Source organism: Rutilus rutilus (assembly GCF_951802725.1).
Source record: "Rutilus rutilus genome assembly, chromosome: 1".
In the NCBI taxonomy this organism is placed as follows: Eukaryota; Metazoa; Chordata; class Actinopteri; order Cypriniformes; family Leuciscidae; genus Rutilus; species Rutilus rutilus.
Window position 1 is genome coordinate 9,565,668 of NC_140209.1, and position 25,557 is coordinate 9,591,224.

Here is a 25,557-nt window from a genome sequence, read left to right on the forward strand (position 1 = left end):
ACATTAAGAGCAGGTGGAAGGAGACTATCCAAAATGTGCCTTCTCTTATGCCTCTCCATCAGAGAAGTGTCTGAGAGTAACTGCCTAGCATACAATTTCCACGTGATGAAATCAACTTCCCCATTAGGCTTGGGGCAATGGCCGGAAAACATTCTTAACTTGGGGAGTGAGGGAACATGTCCCTGGTAATCTGAGTCATGTTTCACCACATGTTCCACCACTACACGCTGTACGTCCTGTGGTATTGTGAAAGTGATAGGAGTTTCATGCGTTGCGTTCCTCTCCACAGGAGGTGAATCAGCTCGAATCGCAAAAGACACTTTTGGGGCCGTATTGGCGACTACAGTAGGCGTCGATGCTGGCATTACATTACCAAACTTTCTTGGAGCAGGGGTGGAAGTGGAAGGGCCCCTATCAGCACCATCAGCTTTGTGTGCAAGCTTAGTCGCAACCTGCTGGCTTAGATCATTTACATTTACACAGTGAAGTTGTGCTAAACTCTCTATTTGCACCAACAGCTGATCAGCCATATCATCCAAGGTTTGACCTGCATATTCTCTCTGTGTTGGTGTTGGAGAGCTAGAGTGAGGCTGCATATCTTCGATCTGTCTACCCTCTAATGGCAAAACACCCCATACATTTTGGCCATCTGCATTCAAATATTCTTCTTCGGCTATTAAAGGGGTTGTAACCTCCTGAAATTCACAAAGAAGCTCTCCTGAGAATCTGTCACCTAACCACTCTATTTTCTTCACCTCATCAAGATGATCGAAACATCTCCTCACTTCCATGAGAGTAGTATTTGGATCTACTTTTGTAAGTATTACAGATCTTTCAGGATCAAAATTATGCTGCTTGCACAAGTCCATTGTGAGAGAAATGAGAAAAAAATGAAATTGAAAAAAAATTCTTTATAAAATATTCAGAACAGTTAGGACTAAAACACGATTCTGTCAAACAAGCGCAGCCCCACGTTGGGCGCCAAATTTTTCTCTCTCTATTCTTGGATGTAACCCCTTAGTAGAATTTAACACCAGAAAAAGAAAAGGAGGAAAAATATCTACCGGGTCTGAGCTCACCAAATACAAATAAATCACAACTTATATTAATATTTGGAGTCCCGGGTTCGGGGTCTCACACCTTGCATTAACAAAATTATTTAATAATCTGAAATGTGTGTCTGCACTTGTTTAAATGGTTGTCTACCGTACTAACTGGACAAATAAAACAAAAAAACCAGTGAATAAAATAAAATATGAAATAGAATCAATTAATGAATAATAATAAATTGAATTGAATGAAATGAATGAATGAATGAATGAAACAATCAATTCACTTAACAGTAACTGTATTCTCTGAAATCTTTTCTTAAACTTGAATTCAATGCGTACGTATCACTTTGCACATATCACATGAGAATACTTTTTTCCCCTTTTTTACGAATCCCCATTTGAAAACAAAATATATCATTCAACAATGACAATAAAAAAATAATAATAAAAAAAATAAAAATAAAATAAAATAGAAGAAATAAACAAAGAATCAATCAGTGTACACTGAAGTCCGAGTTCAATGCAATTGACTCAGTTCAGTTCGTGTGAATGTAATTGCCTCAGTTCGTGTGAAAGTGGAAGTGACTCAGTTCGCGTGAAAGTGGCTCAGTTCAGTTCGTTTGCATGTGAATGCCTACTACAATCTTTGCAGGAATGAACGATGAACGAATCTTTCTTTTTTCCTCGTGAAGGCAGAGTCCCAGATGACGCAATTCCTCCACAGTGGAATCCAGGCCAGCGCGGTTCTCCCGCACTGCGCGAATCCAACACGATCACGGAGCGTTGAAACAATCCACACTAATGCAATAAAACAGTTCAGACATCCATTTAGGAAAATATTGACAACGATGGTTTAGATTAAGGATAGCCACACATGTGGCTCACATCTCTCTCTTCAATGAGCTGGCGCGTATGTGACGTCAGCACCCATCACGAAATGCATTTAACAGTCATAACTTTTCAACTCAAAACACTATTCCCATTACACAAATGTGCAAACAAGTTTTAACAAGTATACTTCTACAGCATAAACATTTTACATGTGTTCTATGGCACACTTTATACTCGATTACGAACAGCACTAACCATCCACATGTTCTTATATGAACAAACACCAAATTAAACATTATTTATGAAAATATGAAACAATTGTGACTTACCTAATGCAATAAAACAGTTCAGACATCCATTTAGGAAAATATTGACAACGATGGTTTAGATTAAGGATAGCCACACATGTGGCTCACATCTCTCTCTTCAATGAGCTGGCGCGTATGTGACGTCAGCACCCATCGACGCAATTCTTTATTACTTTCGTCAATCAGCGAAAACAAATTAATAAAAATAAATAAAAATAAATAAAAGATGTCTGAACATTTCATGCATTAGGCAAGGAAAAATATAAAATCAAAATAAACAAAAAAAAATCATACATGAAAAATACATAGGAACACAGCCTCAATTAATTGGGTGGGTTACACATGCACAAATTCTGGCCTACATTAATAAAAAATTGAGGTTTTGTATTAACAACTATGTCTCTATTTGTACAAAATGCTGCACATTAATGTGATTTTGGATTTTGCACGTTGTATTGTACAGTTGTATTGTATTAGTTTAAATGTAGTGACGCACATTTGTGAATTTGTCAAATAGATGGGTAGTTGTGCACACATTAATAATTAGCACCATGCCTATTCATTTGTAGTTGTTTGTGTGTGGGTTGTGAAATGCTTAAAAACCTCGAAAAGAAAGTCTCAAAATCCAAATTAATCAAATGAGATCGACTCAGAAAAGACGTCAATGAATGCACACGTGCCACCTGATCCACACATGCACATCTTCTGTGTTGCATGTGCAAATTATGATACACTAATACAAAGGAAAACATTTGTATTCACAAAAATGTCTCTATTTGTACAAATTGCTTCACATTCATTCAATTTTGAATTTTGCACACGCAAGTTGAAAGGCATGGATAAAACATTTCTGCAACATGTATCAAGTTAATTTATAAGTGTGCTTGCACGTGTTAATCATTTTGATACTATAATCATCCCATATTTATCAAATTCAGGAACGGGTTGGAAATGAGAGGACAAGATATGGAAATAGGAATAAAGATGTCATTATTACAAGGTTAAGAATTGGTCACACTGCATTAAATTATAGTCTTTATAAAATAGGGAAGCATGATACAGGAAACTGTGATAATTGTGAGGATTTAGAAACAGTGCAGCATATTCTTTTAGAAAGTGCTGCATATGAAAGGGAGAGACAACAGTTAAGTCAAGAGTTACGATGGATGGGAGTTGATACAATTTCAATAAAAGTATTGTTAGGAAATGGGTCAAGACAATCAAGAATTCATGAATTAATATTTAAATATCTAAATAAAACAGGAATAATAAATAGAATTTTTTTTCTTCCAAAGCCAAGTATACTCAACACTCCAGATCAGTAGGTGGCTGAAATGCACCATTTATGTTGGTCTGCCAATCCGCCATTAAACACCAGAAGAAGAAAAAGAAAAGTTTCAGCGTCGAGTCTTCTGAAGTGAGGAGAGCAGTTCACGGTATTTCTCTTATTTACACAACCACCACACACACTTTATACAGTTTGATTAAGCGACAGGCTCATTTCTGTATTGTTTTCATCGATCACAGCGATACTTGTGCGTCTTTTCTGGCGTCTTCCTTCTGAAATAAACATTTAGTGCAGCAGCAGCGAGCATGAGGAGAATATGTTGAGTTCATTCAGACCTGAGCGAGTTTGTGTTCGTTTGTGTGATTGTCTCGATGTTTGGAGTGAGATCTGTTACTGAATGTCAAGAGTTAAGAGGTAAAGTTTGAGATCTGTGAGGGGAATTGATGTGACTTTACGTTGAGCCTATAATGAGCCACGTGAGACATTAAATCAACTCTTAAATGTTAATATTATAAATGAATAGCGCTTTACTCTTTGAACAATATTGCTTTGTGATGCTCTTTATTTTTAAACGTTTTATGATCAGTTTCAGCGCACACAAAATGTATATTTTAATATTTTAACAATTTAAGTACTTCATGATTGTCATAAAATGTAACTATTCAAATGTACATCTTATGCTTCTGTAATTATTTATCTGTAGAGCAGTTTAACAGGCTTTTATCATGTATCCTGACTCCAATAATGTGTTTCTAACAGCAAACACTGAGAATAAAGTGAGATGATCTGCTGATGATCCTGAATGGCTTGTTGAATGAGTGTTGATAGTCTGAGGCTCATCAATATTAACAGATCTGCTGAAAACACTCTTTATTTCATGACAATAGTTCCTGTTTTCACCTCATTTATTAGATCTCCTGTAAATTCGTCATCAGTGAAGCTCCTCCCACTGCAATTCTCCAATAAATGCTGGAAAACAAGTGAAGACGAGCATCAGGAAGAGCTGAAATCTGCAAAGACTGAGTTTATTAAAGAGGACAGAGAGAACATGAGTGATCCAGAACCCTGCAGAATGAAACACACTGAAGATCCTGAAGAACAAAGAGGTTGGTGTTTATTCTTCATTCATTCATGATGCTGAAGAACATTCATGTTAGAAACATTCAAGCACTTCATCACATTTAGATTTAAACAGTTACACTATTTATTTATTGTTTATTTAACAGGGACAAATGCATTGAACATTGATTTATAAAGAATACAAAGTAGATGCCATGCATACAGGTTTATAGTCATGACTAATTTGCAAACCCTGTCCCTGGTTAGGCTTGTAAAATTAAAACAGAAATTACAGAGTATTGAATTTAAAAGATTATATCTATTAAAATAGGCTACATACAACAAATACATCCTATACATGCAATAAGATATGGGCTTAAATAGATGTAGAAATCTAGACACATTTAACAATACAAAAACACGAAACTTTATGTTTGTATGCGTTGTGTTGTATCCTGTACAGTCAGTGTTCACACAATTGTTTCAGTTTCAGCCATTGCTTTAAATGTGCATTAAAAACCTTGAGCTCTGTTAATGTTTTCCACAGTTTGCCTCTTACTGAAAATGATGTCTGACCAAATGTTGTTCTACGTTTTGCGGCTGTACAGTTTCCACTTATTGTGCCTCTAGTTCTTATTCCGCTCTTTTGTTTCACTACTAGTTGACAGAATATTTCTGGTGCAAGGTTGTTCACACACTTAAAAAGTAGGTTTAGAAATGAATAATTTACAAAATTGTCAAAACTCTAAACATTATGCTTCCTTAGAATGAGGCAATGGTGCCATCTTACAGGTTTCTGGTCCATTACTTTTAATGCCTGTTTATATAATGACCTAACGGGTGTAATTGTTGTTTGATTGGCCTGAATCCAAACAGTAATGCAATATGGTGGATGAGTAAATATCAGAGAATGCATAAACTGCCTTAATGAGTATCTATAGTCTTATTAATGGGAAGCAGTTTAAATTAGTCTTCTTGACAGTTCTGCACAGTCTCTTTACATGTCTATCAAACTTAAGATGAGAATCTAAAGCAACCCATAGAAATTTTACTTCATGTACCTCATCTATCTCCTTCTCAGCAATCTTTATTCTAAAATTTTCATTGACCTTTCCTTTTTATTGAAAAGCACATAGAGACTTTCTTATTCTGTCTTTATAGATATACAGTGCAATGCATAAGTGAATACACCCATGCTAAAATTGACTAAAGAGAGGAATAAAAAAACTTAATTGAACTTAATGCCTTAATTTAAAAAATTAGGAAAAATCCAACCTTTTAGGACACCAATTTTCTTTGTGAATGAATAGTGTAACGTAAATAAATAAATGTTCTTCCTTAAAATACATGGTGCATAAGTGTGTACACCCCTATGTTAAATTCCCATAGAGGCAGGCAGATTTTTATTTTTAAGTGTTTTTTTTAATAAATTTTTAGGATACTATGCATCCTGATAAAGTTCCCTTGGCCTTTGGAATTAAAATAGCCGCACATCATCACATAGCCTTCATCATACCTAGAGATTGGCATGGTTTTATTTCAGTTAGCCTAATAGCTAGTTTGATTTGCATTGAGAGATGATCTTATGGAAAGTACTCCATGCCAATCTCTAGGTATGGTGAAGGCTATGTGATGATGTGCGGCTATTTTAATTCCAAAGGCCAAGGGAACTTTATCAGGATGCATAGTATCCTGGATCCATGAAGTAACTGGCCTTTAAAAATAAAAATCTGCCTGCCTCTATGGGAATTTAACATAGGGGTGTACACACACTTATGCACCCTGTATTTTAAGGAAGAACATTTATTTATTTACGATACATTATTCATTCACAAAGAAAATTGGTGTCCTTAAAGGTTGGATTTTTCCTAATTTTTTAAATTAAGGCATTAAGTTCAGTTTCCAAAAGATGATTTTTTTATTCCTCTTTTTAGTCAACTTTAGTATGGGTGTCTAAACTTATGCATAGCACTGTATGTGTATTTTGGTGCCTTAGGTTTTTTATGAGTGTTGTCTATTCTGGGATACTCAGTTGTAATGCAGTATGTTAGCATAAATTTCGCTAGCATTATGCTAATACCTAGTATAGTGTTACACTACTAGTGTGTTTATGTGTGGACTCACCTGACATTGTATAGTTATTAGCTAATGTGTGTTATCTGGTATATTATTTGGTTATATAAGCAGCTAAAGTTACTTGAAGGGAAAGTTGTACTAATCAGGCTACCATTTACTAGCTTTACTTATTGCATCATACTATATACTCACGAAGACAGATAATCATCTGCTGGCTGTCAATAAATCAATTGAAGAGCATAGAGTATTCGATTGCATTCTTACCGATGCACCAGTGGTCACCTATACTCACCTAGCTACAGTCCTAGCTATCAAGTCACCATTACAGACATAAGTGGTTGTTTCATGTAAAAGCGCTTTGAGTAGGCCTACCTAGAAAAGCGCTATATAAATGTAAATGTAATTAATTATTTCACCAGTGTTTGATTAAAATGATTTAAAAATCTAAATGTTATTAAGCTGCAATTTTAATAGATATATAATATTAAACTAATTTTAAATGCATAGAAATGCTTTATTAAAGGAAAAGATACTGCTAAATGTTTTACATTGAGCCTATGATAAGCCATGTGAGACATTAAATCAATACTAATAAATATGAATAGTGTTTTACTCTTGGAACAATAGTGCTTTGTGGTGATCTTTATCTGATCATTTTCAGTTTCTGCGCATATAAAATGTTATTATTTTAATTGAGAAAACCACTTTTATGATCCCAGACTAAGGTTAGCCTACAATTTAAATTTCTGGATTGTTTTGAAATAAAGTTTTTAAGAGTAATATAAAGTGATGTGTTTATTTCAAAGTGAATTCATTTTTTCAGATTACATGATTTGTCAGTGTATTTTACAGTTCTTTAAAGTAGGTAATGCAGAATAGGTGTTCATATTTCACTCTCTTGGTGTTCATGTTGTAACTCTGTGTCGTCAGTGTTGCGAGAGGCAACCCTCTTGAAAGTGTCAAACTAATACTTAGAGGGTTGTTCCCATATTTACACTTTTAAAGTGTTGAAATTATGTACATTGGTGTTGATTTCCGGATTTCAAATTTACTGTGTAGTGATTAATGTAGTTATTATAAGATCAAACTATATATTTAGATTGATTTGGACATTATGCTGCTGTAATCTGTAGTGGTTGAGGAAGATGAGTGTCATTGTTTTGTGTTATTGATGTTTTATCCATGTTATAGTTTAAGAAATAAGAGTATTGTCTTTCAGTGGAGCAGTTTAACAGGCTTTTATCATGTATCCTGACTCAAATAATGTGTTTCTAACAGCAAACACTCAGAATAAAGTGAGATGATCTGCTGATGATCCTGAATGGCTTGTTGAATGAGTGTTGATAGTCTGAGGCTCATCAATATTAACAGATCTGCTGAAAACACTCTTTATTTCATGACAATAGTTCCTGTTTTCACCTCATTTATTATGCTGATGTCTTCAGATCTCCTGTAAATTGACACTTAAAGCTCATTTCATTGGTGTCAGCAGACTGAGGGGATTTGCTGGCTATTATATGTACATTTATTTCTGTGTTTATGATGTTTAACTGTTTTTCTAACCATTATTCATATTTGGAAGAATTTAAATTAGTTATATTCTTTTATTTATTTCTAGATACCTGTATTTTAATGAAGAAACAGAATAATGTTAGGATTAGCAATACAAATAATGAATGGATTGTTATTTCTCACAGGGTTATTCACTTGAGCTTGTGTTTCTGGTGTCCCACTTTCACATGCGTATGAATGGAAGTCAGTGCAAGGAAAAGTAGTGTGAACGGCCATTAATAATTCAAAACGTTTTTAGTAAAATAAATATCAGTCTCAAAGTTGGTGTCAAAATATGGCAACAATGGGATTTGTCCCTGGATTCAGATTCGATAATGTTTTAAAAATAATTGGAAGAAAAATATCCCTCGTTCAAGGAAATTTTCAAGTGTCAGTTAGTATAAAAACAAACTCAGTAACTGATATATTTTTGATTTTGGGCAGATCAGTGAAGCTCCTCCCACACCAATTGCATCATCATCGAAGCTCCTCCCACATCAGTCACATGGTCAGTGAAGCTCCTCCCACATCAGTCACATGGTCAGTGAAGCTCCTCACACATCAGTCACATGGTCAGTGAAGCTCCTCACACATCAATTCTCCAATAAATGCTGTAAATTCCCATCAGCTACAAGTGAAGACGAGCATCAGAGCATCAGGAAGAGCTGAAATCTGCAAAGACTGAGTTTATTAAAGAGGACAGTGAGAACATGAGTGATCCAGAACCCTGCAGAATGAAACACACTGAAGATCCTGAAGAACAAAGAGGTTGGTGTTTATTCTTCATTCATTCATGATGCTGAGGAACATTCATGTTAGAAACATTCAAGCACTTCATCACATTTAGATAAACAGTTCAACTATGAAACGGTACAGAATGTTTTGGGTTTTCTTCAACAAATGGTCAGTAAAGGGAGGTTTGAGAAATTTTTATATTGATTATCAACATACTATTTTAACTGATAAATAATCAATTTATAAAAAGGCAGCAAATTATCATAATATTTAAAACAGTTGTCTACTTTCTACTATTACTTTAAGGCTCACTTTCATGTCCTTTCAATTTGTATTTCTTTCAGTGTATTATTTTGATGTACTGAATATTATTTAATACATTTTTCTTTCATGTCAGACCTGATGGAAGAGAAGGAGAGTGAAGAACTGAGTGAAGTGAAGGAGGAGAGAGAAGAACTGAGTGAAGTGGAGGAGGAGAGAGAAGAACTGAGTGAAGTGGAGGAGGAGATTGAAGAACTGAGTGAAGTGGAGGAGGAACATCATGTCAAACCTGGAGAAAAACCTAAGACATTTTTAAAGAAAAGAAGAGACAAGAAATCTTTCACCTGCACTCAGTGTGGAAAGAGTTTCACAAGCAAATATGGTCTTGATGTTCACATGAGAGTTCACACTGGAGAGAAACCGTTTAAGTGTGATAAATGTGGGAAAGATTTCAGTCGATCATCATCCCTTAATCTTCACATGAGGATCCACACTGGAGAGAAGCCGTTCTCATGTGATCAATGTGGCAAAACATTTATCTGTGTATCAGAGCTGAAGAAACACTTGACAGTTCATACGAAGGAGAAGCCGCATTCATGTTCTGTGTGTGGAAAGAGTTTTTCACTGCTGCCAACTTTACATAGACATGAGAAAACTCACACTGGTGTGAGAGAGTACATGTGCTTTGAGTGTGAGAAGACTTTTACTACAGCGGGCAGTTTAAAACTGCACCAGAGGATCCACACTGGAGAAAAACCCTACATGTGTTCACACTGTGACAAGAGATTCAGTGTGTCATCAGCTCTGAGATCACATGAGAGGATCCACACTGGAGGGAAACCGTACACATGTGATCAGTGTGGACAGAGTTTTGCTGTTAAAAGTACACTGAATATACACATGAGAGTTCACACTGGAGAGAAACCGTTTAAGTGTGATAAATGTGGGAAAGATTTCAGTCGATCTTCACACCTTAAAGGACACATGAGGATCCACACCGGAGAGAAGCCGTTCTCATGTGATCAGTGTGGCAAAACATTTGTCTGTGCATCAAACCTGAAGACACACCTGAGAGTTCATACGAAGGAGAAGCCGCATTCATGTTCTGTGTGTGGAAAGAGTTTTTCACAGCGGCAATATTTACATAAACATGAGAAAACTCACACTGGTGTGAGAGAGTACATGTGCTTTGAGTGTGAGAAGACTTTTACTACAGCGGGCAGTTTAAAACTGCACCAGAGAATTCACACTGGAGAAAATCCTTACAAGTGTTCACACTGTGACAAGAGATTCAGTAACTCATCACATCTGAAATCACATGAGAGGATCCACACTAGTGTAACGACTGAGTGCGAATCAAACACAAATGAAGCTTCCAGGTGTTTTGTTCAAACATAACTCCACACAGGACTCAACATTCCAGAACTTAAATCACCAATCCAGAGCCATAAAACCAGGCGCCAGCCAGTCTACGCTAACCAACGAAAACCCCCAGCTAAGAACTTTATGGCCATGCGGGCTTCAAAGAGATGAGCCCAACTAAAGGAAGAACGTGTCAATGTTAGATTGGTTCCAAAGACTGATTGGTTCAGAGATGGCTAAATCTCTGTGCTCGATCAAGATAACAGCAGAGAAGCTGCTGGACTCCACACAGACACAAAGCAGACCCCAGTCTCCTTAAGGAGACCTATGAATGACCCAGTGTTGAAATCACTTCCAACCAAAGAGACTGAGACTTTGACTCACAAAAATACATCAAATTATCCCAGAACAATTGTCGATGGACTTATAATCAAACATCATGCAACTACATAATTCAGTTGTTTTTACAATATGTGTGCATGTCTAATATGCTTAGATCCCATATAATTCATGTAATTGTTGTAACTATTAGATGCTTGAATGAAAGTGTGTCGTGCTTCCTATCGCTACGATCGTATGTTCTTAATTCAAAAGATGGCTTGCGTGAAATTTGTGTGAAATGTTCTGTATTCTTATAATAGTAATAATGTCTAAACTGTGGCCTCTTTCCTCTCTGCTAGAGCTTAGAGAGTAAGGAGAGCACAGATAAGCTTGATTTATGATAAGAGATGAAGAGAACGCCACCTCCTAAATTAAGCCAGTGTCTTAATTGGTCAGTTCTCTTAGGATGCTGGACAAACATGTGAGTTTAAAAATCTGAGACCCGAACAAAGTTTGCGCGCTCCCTCTGTGAAAGAATTTTCAACAAGGTTGAAAAGGTGCGCGAAGGGAGAAGAGAACAGAAAGACAGTAACCATGTAGAAGCGCAGAGACAAAGAACCCAAATCAAGATCAGAAGAACGGGTTCAACAACTTCATTCAAGCCATCTAACTACTCTCGTCTCAATTTCCTTTCTTTTCTTAGTTTCTTATTTTCCGTTGTGAGTCTCAGTTCTAAGTTAAGTTTTGTGACAAGATTTCGGCCCACGTTTCTTCTGCAAAGCCAGCTTCAACAAAGACTTTCATTCATTCGCCAGCACGTGATTAAGTGCATAGAATCTTGGGATTTCATCATCTTACTCTTAAACTCACTCTTTCCTCACTCTCTTCCTTTCTGCAACTCGTGTGTGCGCGTGTGTGTTAGATATTAGTTTTAGTCTGTGTTAGAATAATCAATAAATTCTTGTGTTAACTTGTGTTATGTGCTTACAAAATTAATGTCTTAAACTGCTGATCTAAGTTACCTTGTTATCCCCCTGGGGTCGACAATCGCGCCGGCGCGATAGGCTCGCTTTTTTTCAGTTCAGTTCAAAAGAAATTCATTTTGCTCTGTGGACTTTGATATTACAAGCAAGTTTCATACATCAATCGATTCTGTTAAATGTGTATTATTTTTGTGTATACTCACAATAAAAACAAAGTGTTGTGCTTTTTGCCAAATAAAGAAAAATAAACATGATGCGAGTTCTGCCTTCTCTCTGTCAGTAAAGACCATTCTGAAACGCGTCCGAAAATGAACTGTAACTCAGCGAATACTCAGTCAAACAGGCATACAGACACACAGGCATGAAGCTTGAATTATCTTCTTTTAAATGAGGTAATTTATATAAAAAACAAATATTCTCATCTTGTGAAATCTGTATTAAAAGAGATTAAAACACTCTTTTTAACTAGGTTATGAATGTGGTTAGTAACATACATACTTTATATATGAAGGTCACCGATTAATACAGAATAAATTGCATATATATTTCACTTCTAAAACTACAATGGTGATTAATTTCTTCTATGTAAAGCACTTTGAATTGCCACTGTGTATGAAATGTGCTATATAAATAAACTTGCCTTGCCTTGCCTAATATCATATCAGCCCATATATATGAGGCGTTCTAATAGAATAAATTGCATGTTCACTTAACAGTACTGATTCAATGGCTGCTCTCACTAGTCTTATGAGGTGGAAAATCTGAATCTCGGCAAGATTTAATATTTGAAGTTTTGCAATGTTTTTTAGAGCAAGGCAGTTAGGGGTTTTGGTATTCTTCCTCTGGGTGCCAGCACATGGGGGTGTGGATGTAAGAAGGCATTAAATCATCCACAAATAGAACTTAATGTACCACTAAGTAAATCAGAAATCAAGAGATTAATAGCAATTGAAATTAGTAAAAGATATGGAATAGTGACTCTAAAGGAAGACAACTTTATCAAATTCAGGAACGGGTTGGAAATGAGAGGACAAGATATGGAAATAGGAAAAAATATGTCATTATTACAAGGTTAAGAATTGGTCACACTGCATTAAATTATAGTCTTTATAGACCTTATGCACCAGAGAAACAAGGGCGCCACCATCTTTGGAAAATTGTCTTTTAACTTCCGTTTTGCGGTCGCTCTGTAAATTTATATGGCATTTCTGTCCAGGAGTAATTAGCTTTTTAAGTGGATTTACTTAATGTAAAGTTAACGAAAGTTATCATGAGGACTGTAATGTTTAAAGCAGATGACTTAACAAATGTAAATCGACCGGGAAGTTTTTAAAACGAGCCGTTCATTAATAAACACGCAAAACGCTGTGAAAATACAGACCGGAAGTCAAAAGACAATGAGCGCAGCGCTGAAAAGGGGCGGAGCTACATAAGGTCTATAAAATAGGGAAGCATGATACAGGAAACTGTGATAATTGTGAGGATTTAGAAACAGTGCAGCATATTCTTTTAGAAAGTGCTGCATATGAAAGGGAGAGACAACAGTTAAGTCAAGAGTTACGATGGATGGGAGTTGATACAATTTCAATAAAAGTATTGTTAGGAAATGGGTCAAGACAATCAAGAATTCATGAATTAATATTTAAATATAAATAAAACAGGAATAATAAATAGAATTTAATTATTTATTTATTTTCTTCCAAAGCCAAGTATACTCCACACTCCAGATCAGAAGGTGGCGGAAATGCACCATTTATGTTGGTCTGCCAATCCGCCATTAAACACCAGAAGAAGAAGAAGAAGAGTTTCAGCGTCGAGTCAGAGAATGTCTAATATGGCGAGAAGTTTCACTCTCACTACACTTCCGGCTTCTGAACTGGTTGCAGTTCCACTCTGATTCCATATGAGGGCGCTCACAGGACGAGTGCAGAATGAATGGAGGTCAATGGCGGTATAACCCTCAAAATCCACTTTTCTCAGGATATAATTTTTTGTCTAGTAATTTGAATGTTGTATTCGAAAGGAGATGCAAAGAAATTACACATTGCTGGGTGTTAGATTTTTTAGAGTCACTTATTTGCTTTAAAAAAGTCTTTCAACATGTCAATGACGTCAGAATGCTGACGTCATTAGCAGAATGCTAGCGTGTTATGGGCAACAACAACTCAACCTGTAAGAAATCAAAACGACATAAGTACTCGTTCATTCAACTTTCGACCTAAAACCCATGTTGAACTTGCAAAATCTACAATCACATCTGAGATTTCTCAACGGCAATCGGGTGAAAGAGACAAATTTAGCCGTCTAGCCCCATTGACTCCCATTCATTCTGCACTCATGGCGAGCGCCCCCAGTGGAACTCTGGTGGTACTACAACCAAAATTCGGTACAATAGGGCTTAATAGGGAGTGGACAGGCTCTCCGTAGACGGGCTCTGGTCGAGTCTTCTGAGGTGAGGAGAGCAGTTCACGGTGTTTCTCATATTTACACAACCACCACACACACTTTATACAGTTTGATTAAGCGACAGACTCATTTCTGTATTGTTTTCATCGATCACAGCGATACTTGTGCGTCTTTTCTGGCGTCTTCCTTCTGAAATAAACATTTAGTGCAGCAGCAGCAAGCATGAGGAGAATATGTTGAGTTCATTCAGACCTGAGCGATGTTGAGTTCGTTTGTGTGATTGTCTCGATGTTTGGAGTGAGAACTGTTACTGAATGTCGAGTCGAGAGTTAAAGTTTGAGATCTGTGAGAGGAATTGATGTGAATTGATCTCTTACTTTACGTTGAGCCTATAATGAGCCACGTGAGACATTAAATCAACTCTTAAATGTTAATATTATAAATAAATAGCGCTTTACTCTTTGAACAATATTGCTTTGTGATGCTCTTTATTTTTAAACGTTTTATGATCAGTTTCAGCGCACATAAAATGTAATATTTTAACAATTTAAGTACTTCGTGATTGTCATAAAATGTAACTATTCAAATGTACATATTATGCTTCTGTAATTATTTATCTGTAGCAGGGTTCCAGACTGCGACCAAAATGGTCGCATATGCGACCATTTTTTGAGAATGTGCGAGTTAAAATTTTATGTGGTCGCATTTGTGCGAGTGCATGGTCATGTACTAATCAGTTAAATTCACGCATGCGCAACAGAACGCCGTTGCATAACTTATGTTCAAAATCACTAACGTACAGGAATTCAGGAATTACAAGCCAACGCGCCAGCATCCTCAGACACAACTGATGACGAGTGCTCTCGGGAGCACAGGTGTGGACAGGGAGGAACCAAGTGAGCAAATGAATATGACAAATACATATTATGTTTATTATGTTTGATTATACAAAAATTAGGGCTGTCAAAATTAACACGTTAACGCGTGCGATTAATTTTTTCAGTTAAACGCGTTTAAAATATTTAACGCAATAATGCAGCATCAGATTTTTTCTTTCATCCATTGGCTGCTCTAGTATTTTATCACGCTATCATTCATTCAAGTGCTAAGAAACAATTCAAGCGTGATAAAACGCAAAAATAAGAACTTAAATCTGTACTGGCGGCGCGCTGTCTGTAAATCTCCTCTCTGTGTGATACGCACACAACACACACACACACACACACACACACACACACACACACACACACACAGGACTCATGCGCTCAGAATGTCGCTTCAGACAGCGCGCAGCTGCATTGAGTTCTCTTTCACGCTTGAACGGACAAAAACACACAAAAGTATGCCAAAATGTTCACTTTGTCGAGTATCCTTGTAAGCACAGTATTAAATTAGTTAAAGTGTTAAATGAACGCAAAGAGTTGTGACAACATCGGATGCATGCTTGTCAGATCCAGATCCCCAATGTATGCATCAGATCTTAAAGCGACAGTAGCCTAATAAACCCGCTTCTGTGATACATTAATGTAAAAAAATCAAATCAAAGAAAAAAGTCAGAGAAAATTACAGTGAAGACTGAGAGGTGTTTGATAACTTTATTCAATTTATGTATATTTCCTACCTAATAGATCAAATATTTAAAATATACTTTATGTTGTTTCTACATTAATTTGGAGATTAAATGTGTAATTATTACAATATAAAAATATATTAAAAACTTTAATGTTAAGTGTGATTAATCGTGAATAGGCTATTTAATTGTTTTAATCGATTGACAGTACTAAATAAAATACAATCAAACATTAAAAAACATACGTTGTGTTTTTTTGATAGTTATTTTTAATGGTTTTCATTTAAAAGATTAAAACATTTTGCCAACATGAGGTATTGTGTCACTGTCAGTCTTTTTACATCAGTGTAAAACTAGGGTACGCAGATTAGGACAACTATTCATCAGCATGCATTGATTTATTCCATGTTGTAAAAAAAACAAAAACAATTTGGTGCGACCAACTGAGAAAGTTGGTAGCAACCAGTGGAAAAGTTAGTCTGGAGCCCTGTGTAGAGCAGTTTTACAGGCTTTTATCATGTATCCTGACTCAAATAATGTGTTTCTAACAGCAAACACTCAGAATAAAGTGAGATGATCTGCTGATGATCCTGAATGGCTTGTTGAATGAGTGTTGATAGTCTGAGGCTCATCAATATTAACAGATCTGCTGAAAACACTCTTTATTTCATGACAATAGTTCCTGTTTTCACCTCATTTATTGGATCTCCTGTAAATTGTCATCAGTGAAGCTCCTCCCACTGCAATTCTCCAATAAATGCTGTAAATTCCCATCAGCTACAAGTGAAGACGAGCATCAGAGCATCAGGAAGAGCTGAAATCTGCAAAGACTGAGTTTATTAAAGAGGACAGTGAGAACATGAGTGATCCAGAACCCTGCAGAATGAAACACACTGAAGATCCTGAAGAACAAAGAGGTTGGTGTTTATTCTTCATTCATTCATGATGCTGAGGAACATTCATGTTAGAAACATTCAAGCACTTCATCACATTTAGATTTAAACAGTTACACTATTTATTTATTGTTTATTTAACAGGGACAAATGCATTGAACATTGATTTATAAAGAATACAAAGTAGATGCCATGCATACAGGTTTATAGTCATGACTAATTTGCAAACCCTGTCCCTGGTTAGGCTTGTAAAATTAAAACAGAAATGACAGAGTATTGAATTTAAAAGATTATATCTATTAAAATAGGCTACATACAACAAATACATCCTATACATGCAATAAGATATGGGCTTAAATAGATGTAGAAATCTAGACACATTTAACAATACAAAAACACGAAACTTTATGTTTGTATGCGTTGTGTTGTATCCTGTACAGTCAGTGTTCACACAATTGTTTCAGTTTCAGCCATTGCTTTAAATGTGCATTAAAAACCTTGAGCTCTGTTAATGTTTTCCACAGTTTGCCTCTTACTGAAAATGATGTCTGACCAAATGTTGTTCTACGTTTTGCGGCTGTACAGTTTCCACTTATTGTGCCTCTAGTTCTTATTCCGCTCTTTTGTTTCACTACTAGTTGACAGAATATTTCTGGTGCAAGGTTGTTCACACACTTAAAAAGTAGGTTTAGAAATGAATAATTTACAAAATTGTCAAAACTCTAAACATTATGCTTCCTTAGAATGAGGCAATGGTGCCATCTTACAGGTTTCTGGTCCATTACTTTTAATGCCTGTTTATATAATGACCTAACGGGTGTAATTGTTGTTTGATTGGCCTGACTCCAATCAGTAATGCAATATGGTGGATGAGTAAATATCAGAGAATGCATAAACTGCCTTAATGAGTATCTATAGTCTTATTAATGGGAAGCAGTTTAAATTTGTCTTCTTGACAGTTCTGCACAGTCTCTTTACATGTCTATCAAACTTAAGATGAGAATCTAAAGCAACCCATAGAAATTTTACTTCATGTACCTCATCTATCTCCTTCTCAGCAATCTTTATTCTAAAATTTTCATTGACCTTTCCTTTTTATTGAAAAGCACATAGAGACTTTCTTATTCTGTCTTTATAGATATACAGTGCAATGCATAAGTGAATACACCCATGCTAAAATTGACTAAAGAGAGGAATAAAAAAACTTAATTGAACTTAATGCCTTAATTTAAAAAATTAGGAAAAATCCAACCTTTTAGGACACCAATTTTCTTTGTGAATGAATAATGTATCGTAAATAAATAAATGTTCTTCCTTAAAATACATGGTGCATAAGTGTGTACACCCCTATGTTAAATTCCCATAGAGGCAGGCAGATTTTTATTTTTAAGTGTTTTTTGTAAATAAATTTTTAGGATACTATGCATCCTGATAAAGTTCCCTTGGCCTTTGGAATTAAAATAGCCCCACATCATCACATAGCCTTCATCATACCTAGAGATTGGCATGGTTTTATTTCAGTTAGCCTAATAGCTAGTTTGATTTGCATTGAGAGATGATCTTATGGAAAGTACCCCATGCCAATCTCTAGGTATGGTGAAGGCTATGTGATGATGTGGGGCTATTTTAATTCCAAAGGCCAAGGGAACTTTATCAGGATGCATAGTATCCTGGATCCATGAAGTAACTGGCCTTTAAAATTAAAAATCTCCCTGCCTCTATGGGAATTTAACATAGGGGTGTACACACACTTATGCACCCTGTATTTTAAGGAAGAACATTTATTTATTTACGATACATTATTCATTCACAAAGAAAATTGGTGTCCTTAAAGGTTGGATTTTTCCTAATTTTTTAAATTAAGGCATTAAGTTCAGTTTCCAAAAGATGATTTTTTTATTCCTCTTTTTAGTCAACTTTAGTATGGGTGTCTAAACTTATGCATAGCACTGTATGTATATTTTGGTGCCTTAGGTTTTTTATGAGTGTTGTCTATTCTGGGATACTCAGTTGAAATGCAGTATGTTAGCATAAATTTCGCTAGCATTATGCTAATACCTAGTATAGTGTTACACTACTAGTGTGTTTATGTGTGTACTCACCTGACATTGTATAGTTATTAGCTAATGTGTGTTATCTGGTATATTATTTGGTTATATAAGCAGCTAAAGTTACTTGAAGGGAAAGTTGTACTAATCAGGCTACCATTTACTAGCTTTACTTATTGCATCATACTATATACTCACGAAGACAGACAATCATCTGCTGGCTGTCAATAAATCAATTGAAGAGCATTAGAGTATTCGATTGCATTCTTACCGATGCACCAGTGGTCACCTATACTCACCTAGCTACAGTCCTAGCTATCAAGTCACCATTACAGACATAAGTGGTTGTTTCATGTAAAAGCGCTTTGAGTAGGCCTACCTAGAAAAGCGCTATATAAATGTAAATGTAATTAATTATTTCACCAGTGTTTGATTAAAATGATTTAAAAATCGAAATGTTATTAAGCTGCAATTTTAATAGATATATAATATTAAACTAATTTTAAATGCATAGAAATGCTTTATTAAAGGAAAAGATACTGCTAAATGTTTTACATTGAGCCTATGATGAGCCACGTGAGACATTAAATCAATACTAATAAATATGAATAGTGTTTTACTCTTGGAACAATAGTGCTTTGTGGTGATCTTTATCTGATCATTTTCAGTTTCTGCGCATATAAAATGTTATTATTTTAATTGAGAAAACCACTTTTATGATCCCAGACTAAGGTTAGCCTACAATTTAAATTTCTGGATTGTTTTGAAATAAAGTTTTAAAGAGTAATATAAAGTGATGTGTTTATTTCAAAGTGAATTCATTTTTTCAGATTACATGATTTGTCAGTGTATTTTACAGTTCTTTAAAGTAGGTAATGCAGAATAGGTGTTCATATTTCACTCTCTTGGTGTTCATGTTGTAACTCTGTGTCGTCGGTGTTGCGAGAGGCAACACTCTTGAAAGTGTCGAACTAATACTTAGAGGGTTGTTCCCATATTTACACTTTTAAAGTGTTGAAATTATGTACATTGGTGTTGATTTCCGGATTTCAAATTTACTGTGTAGTGATTAATGTAGTTATTATAAGATCAAACTATATATTTAGATTGATTTGGACATTATGCTGCTGTAATCTGTAGTGGTTGAGGAAGATGAGTGTCATTGTTTTGTGTTATTGATGTTTTATCCATGTTATAGTTTAAGAAATAAGAGTATTGTCTTTCAGTGGAGCAGTTTAACAGGCTTTTATCATGTATCCTGACTCAAGTAATGTGTTTCTTACAGCAAACACTCAGAATAAAGTGAGATGATCTGCTGATGATCCTGAATGGCTTGTTGAATGAGTGTTGATAGTCTGAGGCTCATCAATATTAACAGATCTGCTGAAAACACTCTTTATTTCATGACAATAGTTCCTGTTTTCACCTCATTTATTATGCTGATGTCTTCAGATCTCCTGTAAATTGACACTTAAAGCTCATTTCATTGGTGTCAGCAGACTGAGGGGATTTGTTGCCTACTATATGTACATTTATTTCTGTGTTTATGATGTTTAACTGTTTTTCTTACCATTATTCACATTTGGAAGAATTTAAGTTAGTTATATTCTTTTATTTATTTCTAGATACCTGTATTTTAATGAAGAAACAGAATAATGTTAGGATTAGCAATACAAATAATGAATGGATTGTTATTTCTCACAAGGTTATTCACTTGAGCTTGTGTTTCTGGTGTCCCACTTTCACATGCGTATGAATGGAAGTCAGTGGAAGGAAAAGTAGTGTGAACGGCCATTAATAATTCAAAACGTTTTTAGTAAAATAAATATCAGTCTCAAAGTTGGTGTCAAAATATGGCAACAATGGGATTTGTCCCTGGATTCAGATTCGATAATGTTTTAAAAATAATTGGAAGAAAAATATCCCTCGTTCAAGGAAATTTTCAAGTGTCAGTTAGTATAAAAACAAACTCAGTAACTGATATATTTTTGATTTTGGGCAGATCAGTGAAGCTCCTCCCACACCAATTGCATCATCAACGAAGCTCCTCCCACATCAGTCACATGGTCAGTGAAGCTCCTCCCACATCAGTCACATGGTCAGTGAATCTCCTCACACATCAATTCTCCAATAAATGCTGTAAATTCCCATCAGCTACAAGTGAAGACGAGCATCAGAGCATCAGGAAGAGCTGAAATCTGCAAAGACTGAGTTTATTAAAGAGGACAGTGAGAACATGAGTGATCCAGAACCCTGCAGAATGAAACACACTGAAGATCCTGAAGAACAAAGAGGTTGGTGTTTATTCTTCATTCATTCATGATGCTGAGGAACATTCATGTTAGAAACATTCAAGCACTTCATCACATTTAGATAAACAGTTCAACTATGAAACGGTACAGAATGTTTTGGGTTTTCTTCAACAAATGGTCAGTAAAGGGAGGTTTGAGAAATTTTTATATTGATTATCAACATACTATTTTAACTGATAAATAATCAATTTATAAAAAGGCAGCAAATTATCATAATATTTAAAACAGTTGTCTACTTTCTACTATTACTTTAGGGCTCACTTTCATGCCCTTTCAATTTATATTTCTTTCAGTGTATTATTTTGATGTACTGAATATTATTTAATACATTTTTCTTTCATGTCAGACCTGATGGAAGAGAGCGAGGAGAGAGAAGAACTGAGTGAAGAGGAGGAGGAGAGAGAAGAACTGAGTGAAGTGGAGGAGGAGAGAGAAGAACTGAGTGAAGTGAAGGAGGAGAGAGAAGAACTGAGTGAAGTGGAGGAGGAGAGAGAAGAACTGAGTGAAGTGGAGGAGGAGAGAGAAGAACTGAGTGAAGTGAAGGAGGAGAGAGAAGAACTGAGTGAAGTGAAGGAGGAGAGAGAAGAACTGAGTGAAGTGGAGGAGGAGAGAGAAGAACTGAGTGAAGTGAAGGAGGAGAGAGAAGAACTGAGTGAAGTGAAGGAGGAGAGAGAAGAACTGAGTGAAGTGAAGGAGGAGAGAGAAGAACTGAGTGAAGTGGAGGAGGAACATCATGTCAAACCTGGAGAAAAACCTCTGAGTTGCTCAAAGACTAAAAAGACATTTTTAAAGAAAAGAAGAGACAAGAAATCTTTCACCTGCACTCAGTGTGGAAACAGTTTCACAAGCAAATATGGTCTTGATGTTCACATGAGAGTTCACACTGGAGAGAAACCGTTTAAGTGTGATAAATGTGGGAAAGATTTCAGTCGATCTTCACACCTTAAAGGACACATGAGGATCCACACCGGAGAGAAGCCGTTCTCATGTGATCAGTGTGGCAAAACATTTGTCTGTGCATCAAACCTGAAGACACACCTGAGAGTTCATACGAAGGAGAAGCCGCATTCATGTTCTGTGTGTGGAAAGAGTTTTTCACAGCGGCAATATTTACATAAACATGAGAAAACTCACACTGGTGTGAGAGAGTACATGTGCTTTGAGTGTGAGAAGACTTTTACTACAGCGGGCAGTTTAAAACTGCACCAGAGAATTCACACTGGAGAAAAACCTTACAAGTGTTCACACTGTGACAAGAGATTCAATCAGTCAGGACATCTGCAATCACATGAGAGGATCCACACTGGAGAAAAACCTTACAAGTGTTCACACTGTGACAAGAGATTCAGTAACTCATCACATCTGAAATCACATGAGAGGATCCACACTAGTGTAACGACTGAGTGCGAATCAAACACAAATGAATCTTCCAGGTGTTTTGTTCAAACATAACTCCACACAGGACTCAACATTCCAGAACTTAAATCACCAATCCAGAGCCATAAAATCAGGCGCCAGCCAGTCTACGCTAACCAACGAAAACCCCCAGCTAAGAACTTTATGGCCATGCGGGCTTCAAAGAGATGAGCCCAACTAAAGGAAGAACGTGTCAATGTTAGATTGGTTCCAAAGACTGATTGGTTCAGAGATGGCTAAAGCTCTGTGCTCGATCAAGATAACAGCAGAGAAGCTGCTGGACTCCACACAGACACAAAGCAGACCCCAGTCTCCTTAAGGAGACCTATGAATGACCCAGTGTTGAAATCACTTCAAACCAAAGAGACTGAGACTTTGACTCTGGGATCAAATTATCCCAGAACAATTGACGATGGACTTATAATCAAACATCATGCAACTACATAATTCTGTTGTTTTTACAATATGTGTGCATGTCTAATATGCTTAGATCCCATATAATTCATGTAATTGTTGTAACTATTAGATGCTTGAATGAAAGTGTGTCGTGCTTCCTATCGGTACGATCGTATGTTCTTAATTCAAAAGATGGCTTGAGTGAAATCTGTGTGAAATGTTCCGTATTCTTATAATAGTAATAATGTCTAAACTGTGGCCTCTTTCCTCTCTGCTAGAGCTTAGAGAGTAAGGAGAGCACAGATAAGCTTGATTTATGATAAGAGATGAAGAGAACGCCACCTCCTAAATTAAGCCAGTGTCTTAATTGGTCAGTTCTCTTAGGATGCTGGACAAACATGAGTTTAAAAATCTTAGACCTGAACAAAGTTTGCGCGCTCTCTCGGTGAAAGAATTTTCAACAAGATTGAAAAGGTGCGCGAAGGGAGAAGAGAACAGAAAGACAGTAACCATGTAGAAGCGCAGAGACAAAGAACCCAAATCAAGATCAGAAGAACGGGTTCAACAGCTTCATTCAAGCCATCTAACTACTCTCGTCTCAATTTCCTTTCTTTTCTTAGTTTCTTATTTTCCGTTGTGAGTCTCAGTTCTAAGTTAAGTTTTGTGACAAGATTTCGGCCCACGTTTCTTCTGCAAAGCCAGCTTCAACAAAGACTATCATTCATTCGCCAGCACACCATGTGATTGGCCGCCCCAGACATCTGTTCAAGCACGAGGACATCAACCAACGAACGCCGACAAAAGGGAATCCCTACGCAACACAAGCAAGTAACCTCCAGACCAAAAGCTGAACTGGTTTATTGTATTGATTTAATAACCCGCTTAAGAAGGGTTAAATTAATGATTGATGGTTCGTTCAGGTTATGTCTTATAAGTGCATAGAATCTTGGGATTTCATCATCTCACTCTTTCCTCACTCTCTTCCTTTCTGCAACTCGTGTGTGTGCGCGTGTGTTTGTGTTAGATATTAGTTTTAGTCTGTGTCAGAATAATCATTAAAGTCTTGTATTTTTAAAGAGAAGTGTTACTTGTGTTATGTGCTTACAACATTAATGTCTTAAACTGCTGATCTAAGTTACCTTGTTAACTATAGTGTTTCACTATAGTTTGGATATTTATATCCGTTGAAGAATTACAGCCAGTTCAAATGAACCGCGAACGAGTCATTTGCTCGGTTGTAATAAGCGATTCTTTCGAATTCCCTATAAATTAATTAATAATCCCTTTGAGCTAAATTGACCAGTCAGAATCACTCTATTAACGCTACAGGGACATAAGATTGAATATCTTGCCTTCAACACCTGACCCAGCTGTGCTGCATGTCATGTGGTTTTCAATCAATTCAGACCAATTTCTCTCTCATCTTTGCAGAGAATTATAAACAAGCTAAAACCCACTGGCTCCTCTCTTGATGTAATTCCTCCTCGCCTTGTTAAACATGTGAAAACCTTTTAGAATTTAATAAATAAATGTCTTGAATCAGGAACTGTACCTGATAATTTAAAGCACGATTATTTAGCTAAGCCAAAATTGTGGAATATTCTGCCGGTTAGTTGTCACGTTTTGGGTTTGTTCATGTCATGTTTCCATGTCTGTCATGTGATTCCCTGTTTGTCATGTGATCCTGCCATGTGTATTTTCTTTGTCTGATCATTGTTCACATGTGTCTCTTGTCATTAGTCTGTGTATTTAAGCCCTCATGTTTGCCATCTGTCTTTGTCAAGTATTGTTTCTTACCACTTTCAAATAATGTGCATAAATGTGAATCTCTGAACATTCTTAAGTCATGCATAGATCCTGGCCATTTTGCGTTCAGATTTGGGATATGGAAGATTTTAGTCAACTACCTTTTTTATTTGATATAATATTACTAATCTGGAATTAAAAACCCCAATAGTAACTGGGCTGCACATTTACATTATGGACCCCCTTTCTGTTCACATAATCCCCTTCATTGAGGCCTTGATGGTCTAGCCTATAGTCTATGGTACCAATCACGTTAGTGAAGCCTGAGTGACATATACTGTAATCGGCATGGTTAGAAATTGATAGAAAAGTGTAAAAAAGGAATAAATGTTTTAAGATGCTTGTCAGGTGCTGATTGGGGGGCAAGTTGCAGTGATCAGGTCAAATATAGACTATGGAAGTATGGTATACAGTTCTGCTAATACAACTTAACTTAAAAAAATACAAGTAATACAAAATCAGGCCTTGCGAATTTGTTGTGGAGCCTCTCCGGTAGTCTCACTACAAGTTGAATAGGTTGGTTTCACGTGACGTCACGCTGCTGCATCGCGAGAGCGCGAAATTCAGATGGAGGGCAGGAAGTGAAATAGCTGAGGATCTGCCGTCTGATAAAATGCCAATGCATTAGTTTAAATGTAGTGACGCACATTTGTGAATTTGTCAAATAGATGGGTAGTTGTGCACACATTAATAATTAGCACCATGCCTATTCATTTGTAGTTGTTTGTGTGTGGGTTGTGAAATGCTTAAAAACCTCGAAAAGAAAGTCTCAAAATCCAAATTAATCAAATGAGATCGACTCAGAAAAGACGTCAAAGAAAGCACGCGTGCCACCTGATCAGGGCTTGACATTAACACCCGCCAAATGCGGGTGGCTTTTGCT

The 25,557-nt window shown here is 36.3% G+C and overlaps 2 protein-coding genes across 2 annotated transcripts; both read left to right on the forward strand.

The window, feature by feature from the left end:
* Nucleotides 1-3,564: 3,564 nt before the first annotated feature.
* Nucleotides 3,565-12,079, forward strand: LOC311306834 (uncharacterized protein). The gene is made up of 5 exons (XM_084435418.1): nucleotides 3,565-3,627; nucleotides 4,392-4,585; nucleotides 8,610-8,705; nucleotides 8,794-8,933; nucleotides 9,298-12,079. The coding sequence occupies exons 4-5, from the start codon at nucleotides 8,876-8,878 to the stop codon at nucleotides 10,557-10,559; spliced, it is 1,320 nt and encodes a 439-aa protein (XP_084291544.1). The 5' UTR covers nucleotides 3,565-3,627; nucleotides 4,392-4,585; nucleotides 8,610-8,705; nucleotides 8,794-8,875; the 3' UTR covers nucleotides 10,560-12,079.
* A 4,434-nt stretch (nucleotides 12,080-16,513) lies between these two features.
* LOC311287235 (uncharacterized protein) lies at nucleotides 16,514-23,949 on the forward strand. Its single transcript, XM_084403934.1, has 4 exons — nucleotides 16,514-16,720; nucleotides 20,747-20,842; nucleotides 20,899-21,038; nucleotides 21,403-23,949. Exons 3-4 carry the CDS (start codon nucleotides 20,981-20,983, stop codon nucleotides 22,506-22,508), a joined length of 1,164 nt encoding a protein of 387 aa, XP_084260060.1. The 5' UTR covers nucleotides 16,514-16,720; nucleotides 20,747-20,842; nucleotides 20,899-20,980; the 3' UTR covers nucleotides 22,509-23,949.
* The last annotated feature ends 1,608 nt before the right edge of the window (nucleotides 23,950-25,557 follow it).